This window comes from Ischnura elegans, chromosome 11 (assembly GCF_921293095.1).
Source record: "Ischnura elegans chromosome 11, ioIscEleg1.1, whole genome shotgun sequence".
Lineage (NCBI taxonomy): Eukaryota > Metazoa > Arthropoda > Insecta > Odonata > Coenagrionidae > Ischnura > Ischnura elegans.
In genome coordinates, this window is record NC_060256.1 from 60,708,571 (window position 1) to 60,726,435 (window position 17,865).

Below are 17,865 nucleotides of genomic sequence, written 5' to 3' on the forward strand. Positions count from 1 at the left end.
ATTTACCGTTACTGCATGTAGGGAATAGAATAATCGTCTGGCATGTTTACCTAACATTTTTCCGTTCCGGTTGGCACCTCTTCCCTTACTTATGAGCTTTGCCGCTGCGTCTCTATGCGAGTAACGCTTTTGGATTTTTGATCGCTAATTTGAGTTGGAAGTAAGCATGTAACTATCGTGAAATTGTGGAATTCTTTGAGGGGTCAAAATGACCCCTGTCTGCCGCTAACGATACCGCATCACACTGAAAAATATTCAGTAGCCAAACAAGGATGAAACTTCGTATGGGCAGACTAAGACACGCACGTAATGTCAATAAACAGATTGCCAACGCGTAGATTTTACAAAAATACGTGAAAAATACAGGAAAAAATTAAAAACGGTTGTTTTCACCGCGCTTCTAATATTTAAGTGCTCGAGAAGAGCCTGTTAATTAATGGAAGGATGAGTTTGCTAATTACTTCTCTATTTCTCCGAATTTTCAACGGAGTACTTTCCCAATTCCAGGTTGGCACAAATGAAGACCATCTCCCAGTTAGAAGCCAGATAAATGTTTATCGTATCAATTCAAACACACCAAATGAATTTCTGTAAGAAAATGGGCGCTGGAAAAAAGAACAATCAAATAGTCGAAAGCACATTAAAATGTCATAATTAAGATCTCAATTATTCCTTTTCAGATGAATTTTGAATGGGATACCATTTATTTGGTCGCAAAAATTCGTGAAATTCTGAGAAGACTATCTAACCACTAATCCATTCGGTTAATTGAGGTCATAATAAAGTCCTGTTTATTCATATCTATCACGCGCCGAGTATGAGGGTAGAATTTTGTGGTTATCCTTCGCCGGGGTTTTATAAAAACATAATTTCATTGATGTGTAAACGTACTTTTGTATAAAAAGCAAAAAAACCTGTAGCGGCCGTTTATGTTTTGTTATTTGATGTCATTAGTGACCGATTCATTAAATGTAATTGATGGGACAACTGAGACCTTTTATGACCTTGCGTGTCGTTAATCTCCAAAAATAACGATGGACGAACGGGAGAATTAACGTGTAATTGGGATCATTATTTGTTACATCATCTAGTTAGCAGAATTATCTGAACTTTTTTTTTAAATATTGGCTATAAAACTTTTCCTGGGAACACCCAATTATTTTCCTAAGACTAATCACCAGGAATGCGAGAAAAAAACGCTACACAGTAGTACTGCTATTTTCCCTCTCTACATTATCTCTTTCTTTCAATAGCTATATTTCCCTGAATCATTGGTGGCTATGATAGTTTTTATCGTCATTGCGACTGCTGCAAATTCCTAGAGAGAAGATTCGATCACATTGCTTTATTGCTCCATTTTTCCTGCAGGCGTGGGAAAGTCAGAATAACTTTTAATTCCCAGTTATGAATAATTCAGGAAGATACTCCGGTCTTATATTACTCACAAGACCACTTTTAATGACTCCTCTGTTTCCAATCGCTTCATTTTTAATGCATGGGCATTTATTCCGCCAAAATTTCTGAGGTTCTCCCCTAATTATCACTTCCATTTGGTGTCCGAAGCCTCCTGGTCAGACGAGTTTTGGAATATTTGTCGAAAAATAGGTGTTTTAAATTTTGAATTCATGTGAGTTGTTTATTTGTCGACAGGTGTTGTGAAAATTCCTTTGAGAATGAGATTACTGAAGGAAAAGTGAGAGACATTCGAGTTACCGAACTTCAAACTGCGGATTTAAATTATCTTAGGTGCGTAAAAGTAGGTAACTACGTAAGGGTCCAAAAGTGGTGCGTAAATCACGACTATGGCCGCGTCGAAAGCGCCTTTCTGAAGCTGTACCGGTGAGTAAAACCATAGAGTAAAAAATTCTTAACTTAAACTCATCCCAACCACCCAATTTACAAAGGCAAATTAAAATGGCGCATGTTAACCTATGGCAGTATAAAATTATGTTTGTGTGAAGAAGGATACTGAAAAGTATTGATTTTGAGGAGATTTACAAAATTAGGACATTAAATAAATAAATAAATGCAAATATTTGATACTTATTATTTTATTAATCTAGAGATTATTTTTAAAAATTATTTTCAATTGAATTGGCTGTTATGAAATTCATTTATATTTTGCATTTTTTCCTCTCTTTTGATTTTGAAATTGATGGAAAATTTGCTGAATGTTGAAAAAATTGAAAATTTAAAACAAAATTAATGCTAAATAATAATCTGTGATAAGAAGAAGGTCAAGGCGTACGAAAGACTCGCAGAAGAGTAATACGTTGATGCAGTTCAAAGTCTTGGGCATTCAAATGTCTTTAGAATGTGGAGGAAATTTCTCGTCAGCCTGTACTCTAAATTTGTGTGAATTAGTAAAAGTTGTGAAAGTAGAAAGGATTTCGAAGGTTAAAATGCGATTAATTTCGATAATTGCGATATAATTGGTGATTGGTTCCATGTTAAAATCCAGGTCAAAGTCCTCCAACAACACAAAAAAAAATTCCTCGGAATGCTAGGTTGTCCAGGAAAAGAAATAAGCCCCCCCCCCACCCCCCATAATGAATTTGAGAAACTCATGAGCCAATGTGTAAGTCCGGGGTGAGCTCTACCTTCATCTATCCAAGCCAACGTTTGCGTGGAATCATCGAGTGAATTAGGGGCGAGGTAAAATTCACTAATTCTTGATTGACTTTGTGGTATTCCATTATAAGTTTTCCTGGATATCAGACAATTACTTATTCCACTTATTTTTCATCAGAGCGCGACCCGGGTTTCAATGAGTTATCATCATCTTCAGGCGCAAATTATTAGATTATTAAAAAATTGATTATTGCGCCTGAAGATGATGATAATTCATTGAAACCCGGGTCGCGCTCTGATAAAAAATAAGTGGTATAAGTAATTGTCTGATATCCAGGAAAACATAGGGGCGAGGTGTTTGGATCTTTATAGCTAACGCGCTGATTAAATTTAATATCTTGATTTTGGAAAGAAATAGTTTCAATTTTCCACAATTACACAATCATGATAAGTCACTCTCTCTCTCTCACTGACTGGATGATCAGTCTAGACCCACCCAACTGGGTGCTTGTATCGGTCCATGAGGTAAACGCATGGCACCTTACAACCCTTCCATGGTATGCGGGTGTTTTTTACTGCGATTTTGAATCTTTGAAACCAAACTAGAGATAAAAAAATGAGCGGAAGGAAGTACCACGTCCTCTTTTCCACTCTCGCGTCTCGTTGGATAATTTGCGGTCTTCCGTCGCATGAACGTGGGTGTTCAACCAGCGCTAATTGGGTGCCGAAAGGTGACCTTTCAAATAATTTCCCATCGGTAATCAGAAGTGATTACATTATGATTACAGTCTCTCTCTGCTCTTCATGCTAGTTTATACTTACCCTCTTCCTCTGGTAAATTGAATCTTTCAAGGATTAATTTTTTTATTTGCGATAAATTGCAGGCTGTGATCGGAATTCGTTCTTTCAGCTGAGCGATCCAAGTTTTTCAGTTCACCTGAAGGAGTGATTTTCTGGATGAGTCCTCGGTGAGTAAGTAGTACTTAAGTTGCGGAAAAATCTCTTAGCTGATTTCCGCAGTTGGTTAAAATATTACATTTTCATCGAGTTAGGAAGGAATAAGTTTTTTCACCATTTCTTATCAGGCTTTCCATCTTTGTGAACCAATCGTTTTTCTTGGATGTTCAGATATCATAACCATAAGGGAGAAAGAATTGTCAATGGTAATAATGTGGTTTGAAAACTTTTGCTGATATTGCGATGTTGGAATTAATTATTTTTTAAGGTAAGGATACCTAAAAAATTAGAGAAAAAGAACAGTCAAGTATACGTTGTGATTTAAAAAATTTTAACCGCCATGTTAGCATTTATTTATAATACCTCCGACCATCTACCTATTCCAAAATAAACATATCAATGTGGTACAAACAAAGTAAATTTCTTTATCAGTAAGGCAATGTGATTTCCTAATTAAAATTCGATAGTGATTACAGCGTGTAAACCTAGTAGCAATGTGATTCCAGTGCATTACTCATCCCGTTTATATCTGATTCCTTTCAAGTTTTGAATAGCTCGTGAAACTTGTAATAAAAAAAATATTTATTTGACCAGATTAATCTGCAATTGGAGTGTTTGGATAAGTTTTCGTGCCAAAATACAATTACTTTGATCTTATATACGAGGGGGTGATAGACCAAGGGGTACAAGTGATTTTTTTCTCGACAGTGTTAGGCCCACCACACACGTTCCGGCCCGGCCTCAAGGCCCGGACTGTACAGTCCGGGCCTTGAGGCCAAACTGAACGTGTGTGGCGATGCCTTGAGGCGGATTGTCGGCCGGACGGCCGGATGGGAATCCAATGAGGCCCGGCCTCAAGGCCAAGGGGCCTTGAGGCCGGACCTCATTGTTTGGCCGGAGTCGTGTTCACCCCCCACGCAAACCAGTCGCGCGGTAGCTCTGTTCGAAGGTGTACCTTTTGTGCTCGACATGTCAACTATTGAAGAGATTGAGGCAATTGCAGTGATAGTGTGTGTTCTAGCGAAAAGGAAAAAGCGCAAGAGAAGCATGTGGGCGAAGTCGTGGCTTGAAAGGAAAAAGTTTACTCATGTTAATTTATTAACCGAACTTCAGTGTTATCCGAAAGATTGGAAGAACTATTTAAGAATGGACGAACCAACTTACCTGGAGTTATTAAGAATGGTTACACCTTTTATTGCCAAGCAAGACACTGTTATGAGGCAAGCTATAATGCCTCACGAAAAGTTAACAGCAACATTGCGATATTTGGCTACAGGCAGGACACTGGAAGATTTGAAGTTCACTACTAGAATTTCCCCTCAATCTTTGGGACAAATTATACCAGAGACTTGCTTGGCATTAGCAAAAGCACTAAAGGACTTCTGTAAGGTAAATAAATAAAATAACTGATTGTGAGAGTCAAGCAAAATAAGTGGGCACACCTGTTAAAGTAATATATATATATTACATGAGTTATTACGCTATACATAGTATAACTTCTATATGAACAAAATTTTCTATCTCCCGTGTTGTCTTCAAATTATTAGCCTATTTATACGTTCAACTCGTGTATAGGTACTCACTTTACTTGACTCTTAATGCAATGTACGCAATTTGAAGTCAATTTCTATTGAACAACCGATGGAAATACAAATGCAGAGCTGTTTACAAACACTTCAAACATAAATTGACCCGTATTACTGTCCTTGGTAATGTTAAGTACTTAGGGCCAATATGTTAAATTATAAAAAAATATAAGAAAAAGTTATTGTAAATGGGTGTAATAAACTTGGTTCTATAATGTATCAAAAAAAGATTGCTGCTCCTCAGATGTTGATCGGTAGTTAGAATTAGTTTGATGTTGTTGGACGGATATTTGCGACTGGAAACTGTGATCTGATGAATGTGATGGAGGGCCATATTCCAAAGGGAAACCGGTATTTATTGAAGCATTTCTATGGAGTGATCCTAATTCTGCTTCAAACAGAGCATCATTCATCAGTTTCTGTGCAAAGATTCGCTGTTCAGGAATAAGTAGACGAAGTTTTTGGGCAACATGCTTTCCGTACAGATCAAACTGGTCTTCTTTCTTGACCTCCTTTAATCTTTGGCCCACAGTAACCAAAAGTTGGTCAGTTGGCGTTAGGGGTTTAGCTCGCTTAAATGGCTTGGAAGTTACAGCTCCTGAAGGCCCAGATGGTGTTGACTCAGAGAAGCTCAAGTTATCAGCCTGCTGGGCAAAGCGTTGGGCTGACGACACCTGAGTGGTGGGCGGAGAACATGTATTCTGCTCGGATGTCACATCAATACTCAGTTCTTCCTGAAACCCAACATATATGTTAAGTTCCACAAAATCATTTAATATTGGCTTACTTCTAATGCTATTTTTATCATGCACTATTTTTTCAGTGTCCAAAATCAGAAGAGGAATGGAGGATAGTGGCCAAAGGGTTTGAACTGAAGTGGAACTTTCCAAATTGTTTGGGGGCAATTGATGGCAAACATATTGCAATAACACCACCTCCAGGATGCGGGTCTTTTTTCTACAATTACAAAAATTTTCATAGCCAGATACTCCTGGCATTAGTTAATGCGAACTATGAAATACTTTACTTTAACTTTGGATGCAATGGCCGCGTATCTGATGGTGGAGTTTTTGAAATGATAGACATTTACAGAGTTCTTAATAATGGACGCCTTAATGTGCCAAAAGAAGACGTTGTTGACGGAGTCACTCTTCCATATGTGTTCATCGCTGACGATGCTTTCCCGCTTCGTGAAGATCTTATGAAGCCTTTTAACAGCAAAATCACTGACAAAAGGCGAAAAATTTATAACTATCGCTTGTCAAGAGGACGACGCGTGGTTGAAAGTGTGTTTGGTATACTCGCAGAAAGATTCGGAGTTTTACAAAAACCTATTTCCTTCATAAATTTAGACAAGGTAGAGAGTGTTACTGTTGCTTGCTGCTATTTACACAATTACCTTCGCAACAAAATACCTAAAGAATACAGCCCTTCTGACTGGTTGGACAATGAAGATTTGGAAACAGGTACATTTACTGCAGGACCTCGAATGGATCCGAACAAAAGTTTGGCACCTGGATCTAATCGGTCAAAAAGTGATAAAGCGAAAGATGTAAGGGAAAGATTCGTGAAATACTTCAACGACGAAGGAGCCGTGGAGTGGCAGGATAGATACGTGCATTAAGACTAATAACATATCTTAAATCTGAGGTTATGTAATAATTTACTAATTAGAAAGTACGAAAATAAAGTCATATGTTAGAAACCATCTGTGCCTGCGTCAAGACATTGCAAACATTGATCTATGAGTAATTATTGAATAGTATAATAATTATAATTTAATTGTATGCGTACCTGATCACTTCCATCAAGGTTTGATACACCTTCCATTGCCTCCTCTTGATCTCGTAGGAAGTTCAGCTCGTTGAAGTACCATAGTTTCGGAACGTACGCGTCCTCAGTTCCCATCCCCGATTTTTGTGAACATTTAATTTTTTTCAGCTCTTTTCTGTATGAACTCCGTAAGTTGTTTATTTTTTTAACAACACTGTCCTTAGTTGCTTGCGGGTCAATCTTTTTCATAAAATTCAATAAATCCTGATAAGCTGCCTCCCTCATGTCCCTGTTGCGGTATTCTTTGGCTTTAATTTTCCAGATACTTCCGTGGCCCCGGTATTTCTCTATGAACTGAAGTAGGCAATCCCTGGACCAGAAAGACATGCTTCACCTAAAGTATTTCACAAAATCCTTCACAATTCACTACAACGCCAACAGGCACACTACACCATCAACAACAAGACAGCTTTGATGATACGTTCATCAAATAGATTTTCTTATGAATATGTATCCATGTTGCTATGCATGTTGCTATGTATGTTGCTATTATGCTTTTGAATAAACAAGGATGCTGATTACGCTCCATTTTAACAATCAGATCTCAAAACAAGAATAAATATCAAACACTATTGAATATACTGCTGACATTTAACGTGTATGATCTATGTAATTACATTGCTCACATTCTACAGCACAAAACAATGCCAATAAATTTTCAATTGATCCTTTGGTTTCAAAGTTAGTAAATATTAGCGTTGTTTACAACAAATCTATCAATTTTCGTGGTATCAAAAATTAAATTTCTGCAAATTGTTAACACGTTGCGTACCGGGGTATTTAAATTCCTAGGAATTCTGGGTGGATGTGTTGAGATTGGAAATATGTGCCTATTAGGGCGTAATGCCTTTGTTTTAAACATGGTTAAAAAGCTAATGTTTAGAATATAACTTTACCCAAGCAAACTTAATGATGCATCAATTCATTATGAATAACAAACAACAATTGAAAACGTACTAACAACTACGCATTGTACGCTTTAAAACTGTTTAGGTTGACGCGCCTAAATGACGAGAATCTTCGTCATCCGTCCGGAACGTTCGGGAAAAAAATGACAAGAATTCTCGCCATCTGTATGCAACGTGTTAATAATAGATTTGGCTATCTTATATAAAAATCCCAAGTTATTGGATCGAAAACTACGGGACTACCAAGCGCTCAAAGTTGGGAAACTTGATTTTAGGCGCAAAAAACGGGTACTTTTTTATAAAAAAAAATTACAGAAAACAATATGGGGCGGAAATTTTTTTACGTAGATGATGCAACGTAGAAATAAATTCCCTTTCGTAGCTTTTCGTTGCATTGAAATTGATTGCCTCATCTAGACGATAGAGCTCCTCAAACTATGGCGTCTCGCATTTTTTTTTTACAAATAGTAGATGCGAGAGGGTTGAAAATGTGGTGGGAGGGGGAAAACAAGTGTCTCGAACTGCAGGATTCACCCTTCACACTCCGTTCCGACTCCGTTTCGCTTGGCCTTGAGGCCGGACCTCATTGGATTCCCATCCGGCCGTCCGGCCGACGATCCGCCTCAAGGCATCGCCACACACGTTCAGTTTGGCCTCAAGGCCCGGACTGTACAGTCCGGGCCTTGAGGCCAAACTGAACGTGTGTGGGAGGCGGCAAAAAACTGCGCAGTCCAGGCCTCAAGGCCGGCCTCGAGGCCAGGCCTTGAGGCCGGGCCTTGAGGCCGGGCCGGAACGTGTGTGGTGGGCCTTAGATAAAGTTTATTGTTAGAAGAAATACCTACACAAAAACTTGGTTGCCATGGGATGCAAGTGAGTCTCTGTTCTGTGCTGGCATCAAGTGGAGAATCAAATGCACTGCTAAATATCTGAATGATCTTGTATGTTATCTATAGCTAGTTTCTGTATTTAACACTTTATAAAAATTAGAAATCACTTCTACCCCTTCTCATCAACTTATATAATAGTTTATATAAAACGGTCCCCATTTAATAAAAGGCCAATATTTTAATTTAAATGACATTTTACGGATTTAAAAGTAAATGGGGGTGTTTTGGGCTATCTAATATCAATGTTTAAAGAACAATTAGGCTTAAAAACTCATTCAAATTCACCACAGCATTTTCAGGTTTGTAGCATTTTCCTGATATATTCATTATCTCTTCAAAATTCCATGTTACCTTCTTAAATATAGTTATAGACGTGTATCTATGGACAGACAAGCACAAATATCACAGAGTTCTCCAATTTTTTGCCCCGTAACTTTCATGTTAATTGTTTTAAAATGCTACACTTTTATATTACATTATGTTACAATTTTCAATATATTTTGAAACGAATGTGAGAGTCTCTGTAGGAAAGCGCTACTTTCTTGACATTGAGTTGATGCGGGTCATAACCAGGGCCGGTTCTAGACATTTTTGTATGTAAGCAAACAATATTCCACCCCTGCCCCCTCTAAAATAACCGGAGAGGTAGCAGTTATTCTCTCTGGAGGCACTTTGAAATAAATACGAATACTTTAGGAATAAGGGTCGAGACTTAAATATCAGTGTGAACTTAGTCTTGCCTTATAAATTGCTATTTTGAGCTAAAGAGCTAAAAAGAACTATAACGTGCTTGCTCTTATAAATTGAATATGATAATTTTAGATATTAAACATCGATTACATATTAAAAATTCAGAGGAAAAATCTAAATATATCAATTAATACAACACTTTTCGGCTCTCAAGAAATACAACCATTTATTTACTCAACAAATGAAAACGCTTGATGTTTGTTTGATTGGTGCTGAACATTGATCTGAGCGCTTAGACGCCCTCTTTTACTTGGCGCCTTACGCGGCCTCGTACTTTGCTTACTGCTTTAAACGGCCCTGAGCATGACTAAATCGTTTAAACTGAGTTGTAAGGAAACCTGGAATAGAAATTGTGGATGTAAGTACTTCCTTCTTTCCCCTGTCCTAAGTTAAAGAAATTCCGACGCAATCTGTCTCAGCCAGGCGTTGGACACTCGGACAAAGGGGAAGATAAGCTTGGTGCGCATTCACTTTCGAGAAAAAGAAATAAAGAAAGGAGACAGAATGAATGGGGGGAAGTAGTTGGGTGGTTGCTGAGTCTTTGCCTGGAGTGGAAGGGTGAATTTGAAAGGAAGGGGATTGTCTCTTGCTTTAATATCTTTGTTTCAGAATGTCCCTTTGTCACTCTTTCCAGCCTTGTCGTTTGCTTTGAAGTTCTGCGGCCACTGAACAAGGATATTTACAAAGGAAAAAAAGAACGCGTCGGGTAAGTGAATCAAGCCGAGGATTCCGGAAGGTTTTGAATTTAAATAGCTGTTTCTCGAAGTTTACGAGGCTGGCGATAATGTATTAAGCTGGAAGAAAAATAAATTGAATCAATTTACGTGCAGCGAAAGTGGAGACTTGAAATTTACGGAAATAATTTGCAAGATACCTCGTAAAACTCAGCGATGTTCCTTAACAGAGATCTCAGGAAGCGCAAAGATGCCCAAAATTATAATTCTAACGAAGAAAAATCACCCTCAAAGATTTAAAATTCAAATCACTTTCATCTTTGATATTGGTTTTCGTAGCTCTCATTTCAGATATCGTCCTTTCACGCTTCCGTCCAGTTCACAACAACGTAGCATGGCGTGGCTTGACTTATTATGGTACAGAGAGACAAAAGAAGTATCCCAACAGTCATTTCTCTGCCCACGTACCAATTGCGACGGTAGTAGAAGATTTGCGATAGCTCGTTTTACTGCCCATAGATGTCATTTTCCTCCTTATCACTGTCTACACTCGAAAGGAAAGTTTGATGTTTTTACTATACTAATAAGTTTTATAGGTTGCTAAAGCGAGTTACACCAATTACTAATGTTTTGTGAAATATGCGGTCTTTTCCAGATATTCAGTTCATAGTTCATAGCCCATTTTAGCCTATTTAAGGTGCTCTAAGCGAGGATATTGCACATTTCTATCACTCTTTTTCACGAGTAACAGTTCGTAAATCTCATTGCATGCCCTCCTTTGACGTTCTTGTCCCTAAATTATGCCTCAGCGGTTACTTAAATCGAGACATCACGTTTTATGATCATCTCAGTCAGTACGTTTATTTCTCTGCAGCTACACAATTTCAAATTGTTCTACCTTTGACCAGCATTATGTTGTCTAAGCATGGATGAATTGTTTACTAACTTCTAGGCTTATATTCTGTGATACAATGAAGTTCTTATTCTGTACATAACCTTAGGCTGGGCCTAGTCTGTTGGCAATTTCCTTCCTGATAGATTATTCGCCGATAAAATACTTTCCTGGTAACGGAATTCTTTCACTGCATGAAAAGTTTGCTTCTTCTGATTAATCTTCCTTTTTCTATCTAACCAATTTTTTAACCAATATCTAAAACCTGGATGTGGTTTGAAGAATTTGAAAGATGTTGGCATCAGGGATTAGAAGAGAATCGAAACGAAAATATTTTGTTTCAATTCGGAAGGAAACGAAAATTAGAGGCCTAGCTTTAGTTTCGTTCCCGCACGAAATTAAAATCATCAAGGAGTTTATTTTTCGACCCGGGACGAAATTTTATTCCCAGGAACGAAACAAAATTAATCGAAACTCCGCTGCTCATAGTTAAGTTTCGATCCCAGAAATTGAGTGGAAGGGAATAAGAGGGAATAGTTTAGATCCATTTCATGGCATAATATAGAGGAGTTAAAATATTTACCTTCAAAATCGAATGGCCGGTTTGTTGTAAGTGTTGTTGTTGAGGCGTTACTTTATGGAATTTATTAATAATGAATGACAATTTTCCACATAAAATATTTTATGCATAAAAACAGTTTGATTTTCATTCAATTAAAAAATTGAGCTTAAAAATCGAATGGCCAGTTTGTGTTCACCGTTCTCCTGTTAGTGGTAAAAATATGAGTGCCCCATGCATCAAATGGTAGTTGGCCGAACCTCTACTTCATTCAACCATACTTCGTACTCGGTGTAAGGCTCCAAACTAAACAGTTCGAAGGTGATGAACGTGGTCCCTTCGGTGCGAAACAATCTGTGTTTCGTTTCGTCCCAGAGGTTTAATTTATTTTCAACCCGAAGCAATTTTGACTCCGATATCGTTTCGACCTTGAGTTTATTTTCTTCATTTTTCTTCGTTTCGTTTACATTTCCCTCCCTGGAACGAAACTATTGAAATTTTACTGGTTTTGACTCTCGTTATATTTCTATTGCCATCCCTGGTTGGTAAACCCTAAAGAAAGATACAAAATATTAAAAATTATTTGATTTTACCAGAATTAGATTTATCCCAATTCTTGGTGAGGATGTTGTCAGAGATGTTGCCAAGATGCCTTCCTCCAAGGCTATTTTGTGAAATTTATATGGTGGAAAAGAATGTGGCTATTTGGTTGCATACATTTAGTGTTTGATTGGGTGGTCCGGCTCCGAAGGTAATGTTTTCTTTTCTATTGAATTTAAATTTTTAATCCACATATCCATAATCCCATACATTTGAATGCATAAAGTCACAGGCATAGTGAAATCATGTGCAGGTATTTGTTCCCTTAACCCTCTTCTGTTTACACTCAACTCAAATGTTTTCGACAAAGCAATGTCGTTTCTTTGCGCCGTGTTCCTTTCCGGCAAATCTTTCTTTTTCATCCACCGCATTTCTTTGCTTTTCTCTCGGAAAAATAATCGAACGTCATCAATCCTTTTCCAAACCGTCACTCAAGACCTTTTCTCCATTCAGCACCAAATCTACATCGTTCCCTTCTTTTCTTAAAAAAATGTCTCACTCCGCCTGTTCCTTCAGCTCACCTTTTCTTAACCCTTCCGTGACTGTGCCGAGAAAACTTTCGCGAACGACTGTGTGGGATATTTCAGGTACCACATTCATTATTCATACATTATACGTATGTTATATTTTATTCTTTCCTGTAATTCAGCGCAGTGGCTCTTTTTTAGTGATATGATATATTGTCTCGTATTATATAATTTTTAAATATATATTGTAAGCTACCTTTAGGTTTTTTCCATTATATTTATTTATTTGCAATAAACCCAAAAACAGTGCTTGAGACCTATTACATTGGATTTTTAAACAAATGGTTAAATAATAAATTGTAACAAGAAACATTAACAATAAAAAAACATGATTAAATACACTCAGATATCATGTAATACTACACTTCTGTGAACGCCTTAACCGCTCATTTGTTATTTTGGGAAGGGTGGTGAAAGAAAAGAGGGATTTAAAGAGGAAGTTTCCTGATGGCGGTCGCAAATGATGAAATTGATGATGTTATATCAACAGAAGGTGCTTTGATGGAATTGTAGGTAAGAGGTAGCCGGTAGGTAAGGGATCTCTGGGTCACAGATAAACGGTGGAGAGGTGGATGGAAAAGAGACGAGTTTCGTGTTTTACGGGAAGGGACACGGAGGGAGAACATTGAAAAAATGTCGTTAGCCCTTTCAATGCGGCAACGTGAGATGATAATTTTGCCGGTAGCGGAAAGTTTTTTTTTGTACAATACGATTATTTCTGCATTTTTTAGGCTTAATATGTTACTTTTATTCTTATTGTACACTTTTTTGCTGAAAAATAAATATTTTTTATTTTGACATTTATGGATGTCACCCGCGTCGTAGGATGACTTCTGTGGTATGCAACCCGCTTTGCCAAACCCGCTTTTCTATCTCTTGATGGAATTTTTTGCCTAAACTCTAGTCGTTCGACACATTCATCTGCATTATTTATTCGGAATCAAAAGATATTAAGTCCATTTATTTTAAGAGCTTTAAAGCCAAGTAATTTTGTTGGTTTTTATCCACAAATCAATTAGAGTGCTTTTATAAGGATTTCTCTACGTACTACATACGTTTATGAATATTTTTTCGTATTTAATACGCAATAATACAAAAGGAATTGAAAACGTACTATTAGTCATCGTAACGGAAAAATTTGCTCCCTTACTGTAATCTTTTGGCGCTTTGGGTATAAACAATGGTTTGGTTAAAAAATTTTGAAATCTAAGAAATTCTGTGGTAAAAAGTATTTTATTTTTACAAAAATATCATTAGCAAAAATTTGGCATTTGAAATTTTGAAATCAATCGAAAAAAATCATAATTATATGCACAGTGAAAATGAAAAACAATAAAAATCTCGAAATATATATTTCCAATTAGTAATCATTAAAAACATTTATACCCTTTCATGAAATTCTTGGAAGCAAGGGTGCAAGCAAAGTCCAGGCTCACCTTCACAGTCAGGACAGATGTAAATTACTGCTTTTCGCACTCCCTTTGCATAGCACACTCTACATCTTTTTTGAGGTTTTTTACCCTTCGTCCCATCACCAGCTATCGCCGGAAAGTGGGAGAGACCCTTTTTTGGTTGAGGGGATGGGGGCAAGGCACTTATTTTTGAGGACAATAGGGACTCTATTACCTCCATTCTATACTCATACAAGCTCTTTTTGTTGCCACTGAATTTATTGTAGAGTATGTAGCTATTTATCAACATTATTTGGAATAAATGAATGGCAAGTTTTTTGTACCACTTGAGGGACTTGTGCTGGCAGGTGTAGTACGACAGCAACTGGTCGCAGTGATCGACACCACCCATAAACTTATTATACTCCACCACTGCTTCCGGTTTACCTCTCCCCGACCTTTCAGTAGGTACGAGGTTACACCCGAACTCAGAGGATATCAGAGACACATCCCTCTTATCCCTCCAGCGGAAGACGCAAATCCCCTCCTCACTCCAACGAGCAACAATCTGGTTTTTTGCCAGTTTGTGCCCAAAAACCTCTCTCGGGTTCTCTTTTCTTGCCGCACGGAGGGTCCCTGTGCAGTAAGTTTTGCATTTAATTAGATCCCTAGCTAGTGGAACGTTATTATAATAATTATTTAAAAATACACTATGCCCCTTATTTTTAAAGTCATCCAAAAGTTTGTGCACCACTTTGTCCCCATGTCCACGTCCACCCACATCGCTATCCCCAGAGCCCGCATAAACTATCATACGATGCACTAACCCCGCTGGCTCACAGAGCATGTACATTTTTATGCCATGTTTGTGCCTTTTCCCCTGCATATACTGCCGGAAATTCAATCGCCCTCGCCAAAGCAGCATTGATTCGTCTATGCATAGTTCTCTTCCAGGGGAAACACAGGAAGCCATTGTTCTATGAAAGCAATTCATTAGTGGCCTAACTTTATATAGCCGATCAGATGGAACAGGTTGATTTTCATCTGCATTTTTTGCAAAATGAAGGGCTTGCAATATCCCAAGAAAGCGATCCCTTGCCATGGATTGGCGAAATAACCGAAAGCTGAAAAAAATCGACTTTTTCCAATAGTCCGATATTCTATTTGTGCGGACCGTCCCCATGTGAAAGAGCAGGCCCAACCAAACCTCGAACTCCTCTCTGGTCAGTGGCCGCCAGTCTGTTATCCTTGCACGGGGCGATGGATTTCCCAGAAATATGCACTCTGCATTCCTTTCTGTTTCCCTTATGACTAGGTCAAAAAACTCGTCGGTAAACACGAGGGAAAAGTAGTCTTTGGCGGTCGAGCCACTTGGAAGTTTCTTTAGACCAGGGGATCCAACAAAGGAAAGGGTATTCCTATTCACTGGGGGATTAGCGGCCCAAACAGCCTCAGTTGTAACGGTACCCCTAGCCGTTTCGGTACCCCTTGCCGCCTCGGTCGTACAAGATTCACCGCCACTTTCTGAGTCACTTTCTCCTGAGTCAGAACCGTCAGAGTCGATAACAAATGAAGACCCGCTAGAAAAATTGTCATCCGAAGAGTCCATGGCGAGAGCACGAATTTCATCCTCCCTTAGCGTTTTCCTCCGTTGTTTTTTCTTTGAGGCTATTAAATAAAAAGAAAAACATTTTAATTATTTTTTTATCCTGCGAATAACTCACTCTATATTAATTTGCAAGTGTATATAAATGCAGCCACTTACCAGAAAGACCAGAGGGACCGGGTGTTTCATCGTCAACTGGGTTCATCGTAGGGTTATTTTCTCTTCGGCTCGTACCCTGCGAGACTCTTCTCTTCATCTTTAGTGAGGAGGTAAATACACTGAAGAAAAATTTAATAAAAGCCTCAGTTAGTTCCCAATACAAGTATGATGGAACGGGAAGAAATGAAAGCAAAAAACTAATAATATTAGGCAGTGTATAACTAAGTATTATGGATATTTGAATTTTTAATTTCAGAAGAAAATGACCTTTCGAGGTCAATTATTTTATGACCAATAAGAAAACTAAATTTGATACCTCATAAAATCATTACAACACAAAAATAAAATGTATGAATATTTTTTTCTAACGATGGAAAAACGTGCTAATAAAAGATACTTTCGCTTACCTCTTGAGATACAAAGGTGAATCCGTTGAGAAAAAAGTTGTCTTCGGAAGTTCAGGTGACAGCAATATAAGCACTATGAAATTATCCGGAAATGTCACAGAAAAATTTTGGCGAGCACAAACACTATATAATAATATTTTTAAATATAATCCGATATTTCGGGGGTCCAAATAGCACAAAAACACTGTCTAACAACGACCCACGGTGATTATCACTTGGAAAATCTTGAAAAAAAAACACCGATTTTCCAAAACTCGCAAAAAAATCAGTTTTCGACGGAAACGGAAACGGAGCACACTACACGACGGCTAGAAACCAACTGCAGAGCGGAGAAAAGGAAGCAAGTCAGAAGAGAGGCGCGTAGTCCCGTTACGCCCATTCATCTGAGACCCAAGGCCGTGACAGCCCTCGGCTGTCATCCGCGCCAGTGGCTGGGAGCGGATGACAGCCCTGGGCTGTCATCCGCACTGAATGGGTTAGACCTGAAGTGGCCATTCATGATTCGGTGGAAAAACCTGAGGTCACTAAGAGTACGTCTTTGCCTTAGGGGCACAATGTCAAGCTGAGAGAGGAGATCATCAGCAGTATATTGTGCGAAATGGCATGCATATTTCATATTTTGCTATTGCAACTGCACATAGACCAACGTGCTGTGAAAAAATAAGTACAAAAGGTGCAGTATTGGCATTATTGAAGTTCTGAAGTAATACGATTTATTGCATTCAACTTTTATCCCTGAACTCATAAAAAAACGAGGTTTTTTTCCTCCCGCCAACAGCTGTGCAGGGTAACTCAGTAACCCCAGCAATAAAAATTGAACTTTTTAAAAACAATTTAAATGCAAAAAAACATTCGTCACCTAAATAACGACGGAGTGGTTAACCTCAAATACAAAAAAGATTATAACGAAAAAATAAAAAAATATATAACGTTAACATAATTTGAGGTACTTAATTAACTGAGCTACCCCGCACAGTTACGTAAGGGCTAAGGGAACTGCGCACAACCTCTTTAGACTCAACGTGCACACACGTGCATCTCAACGTTTTTATTATTGCGATCCTTCATCCGCGAATTATTTTCGTGCCGTGTGGGTTGTCTACCTGACTCTGCCGCCAGATGGGATGACCCTACTTTTCTCGAAAATTTCCTCGACAAAAAATATTATAAAACTATGCTTTACTTTTTTTCCAAATCATGCAATTAAATATAACCTCGCCCTGTTTTGGAAGCCATTTTTATAAATATATAAATTATTTCTCCAAACGAATATCGAATTTCATATTTATTTTGGAACATTTGGCGGAAACACGGAAATACTTGAGTTGACGTTCAATGAATAATTGATTGGAAACGCTTCGTTACTGTTATTAGATTATTTTGTGCTGTTTCAATTAAAAGTTAATTGCGTCAATAAATTACAAATACTTTTTTCAAAATTGTGAACATAATTACAATTTTTTAACAAGCCATTAAATTTTTTAGATATTTGGGGAAATGCGGGCAATTATGACATCATCTCGTTCATTATCTACTTCTCTCAATTTCATGTATAAAG

At 37.9% G+C, this 17,865-nt stretch overlaps 1 protein-coding gene across 1 annotated transcript; it reads right to left on the minus strand.

Moving 5' to 3' along the window:
- Nucleotides 1-5,271: 5,271 nt before the first annotated feature.
- Nucleotides 5,272-7,250, minus strand: LOC124168102. The gene is made up of 2 exons (XM_046546216.1): nt 6,909-7,250; nt 5,272-5,848 (listed from the first exon to the last, which is right to left on the minus strand). The coding sequence occupies exons 1-2, from the start codon at nt 7,170-7,172 to the stop codon at nt 5,324-5,326; spliced, it is 789 nt and encodes a 262-aa protein (XP_046402172.1). The 5' UTR covers nt 7,173-7,250; the 3' UTR covers nt 5,272-5,323.
- Between the last annotated feature and the right edge of the window lie 10,615 nt (nt 7,251-17,865).

Coding starts and splice junctions, on each gene's coding strand:
- LOC124168102 (XM_046546216.1), bottom strand. CDS start 7,172: ATGAGGGAGGCAGCTTATCAGGATTTATTGAATTTTATGAAAAAGATT. Junction 5,849..6,908: donor ACCTTGATGGAAGTGATCAG/GTACGCATACAA, acceptor GTTGGGTTTCAG/GAAGAACTGAGTATTGATGT.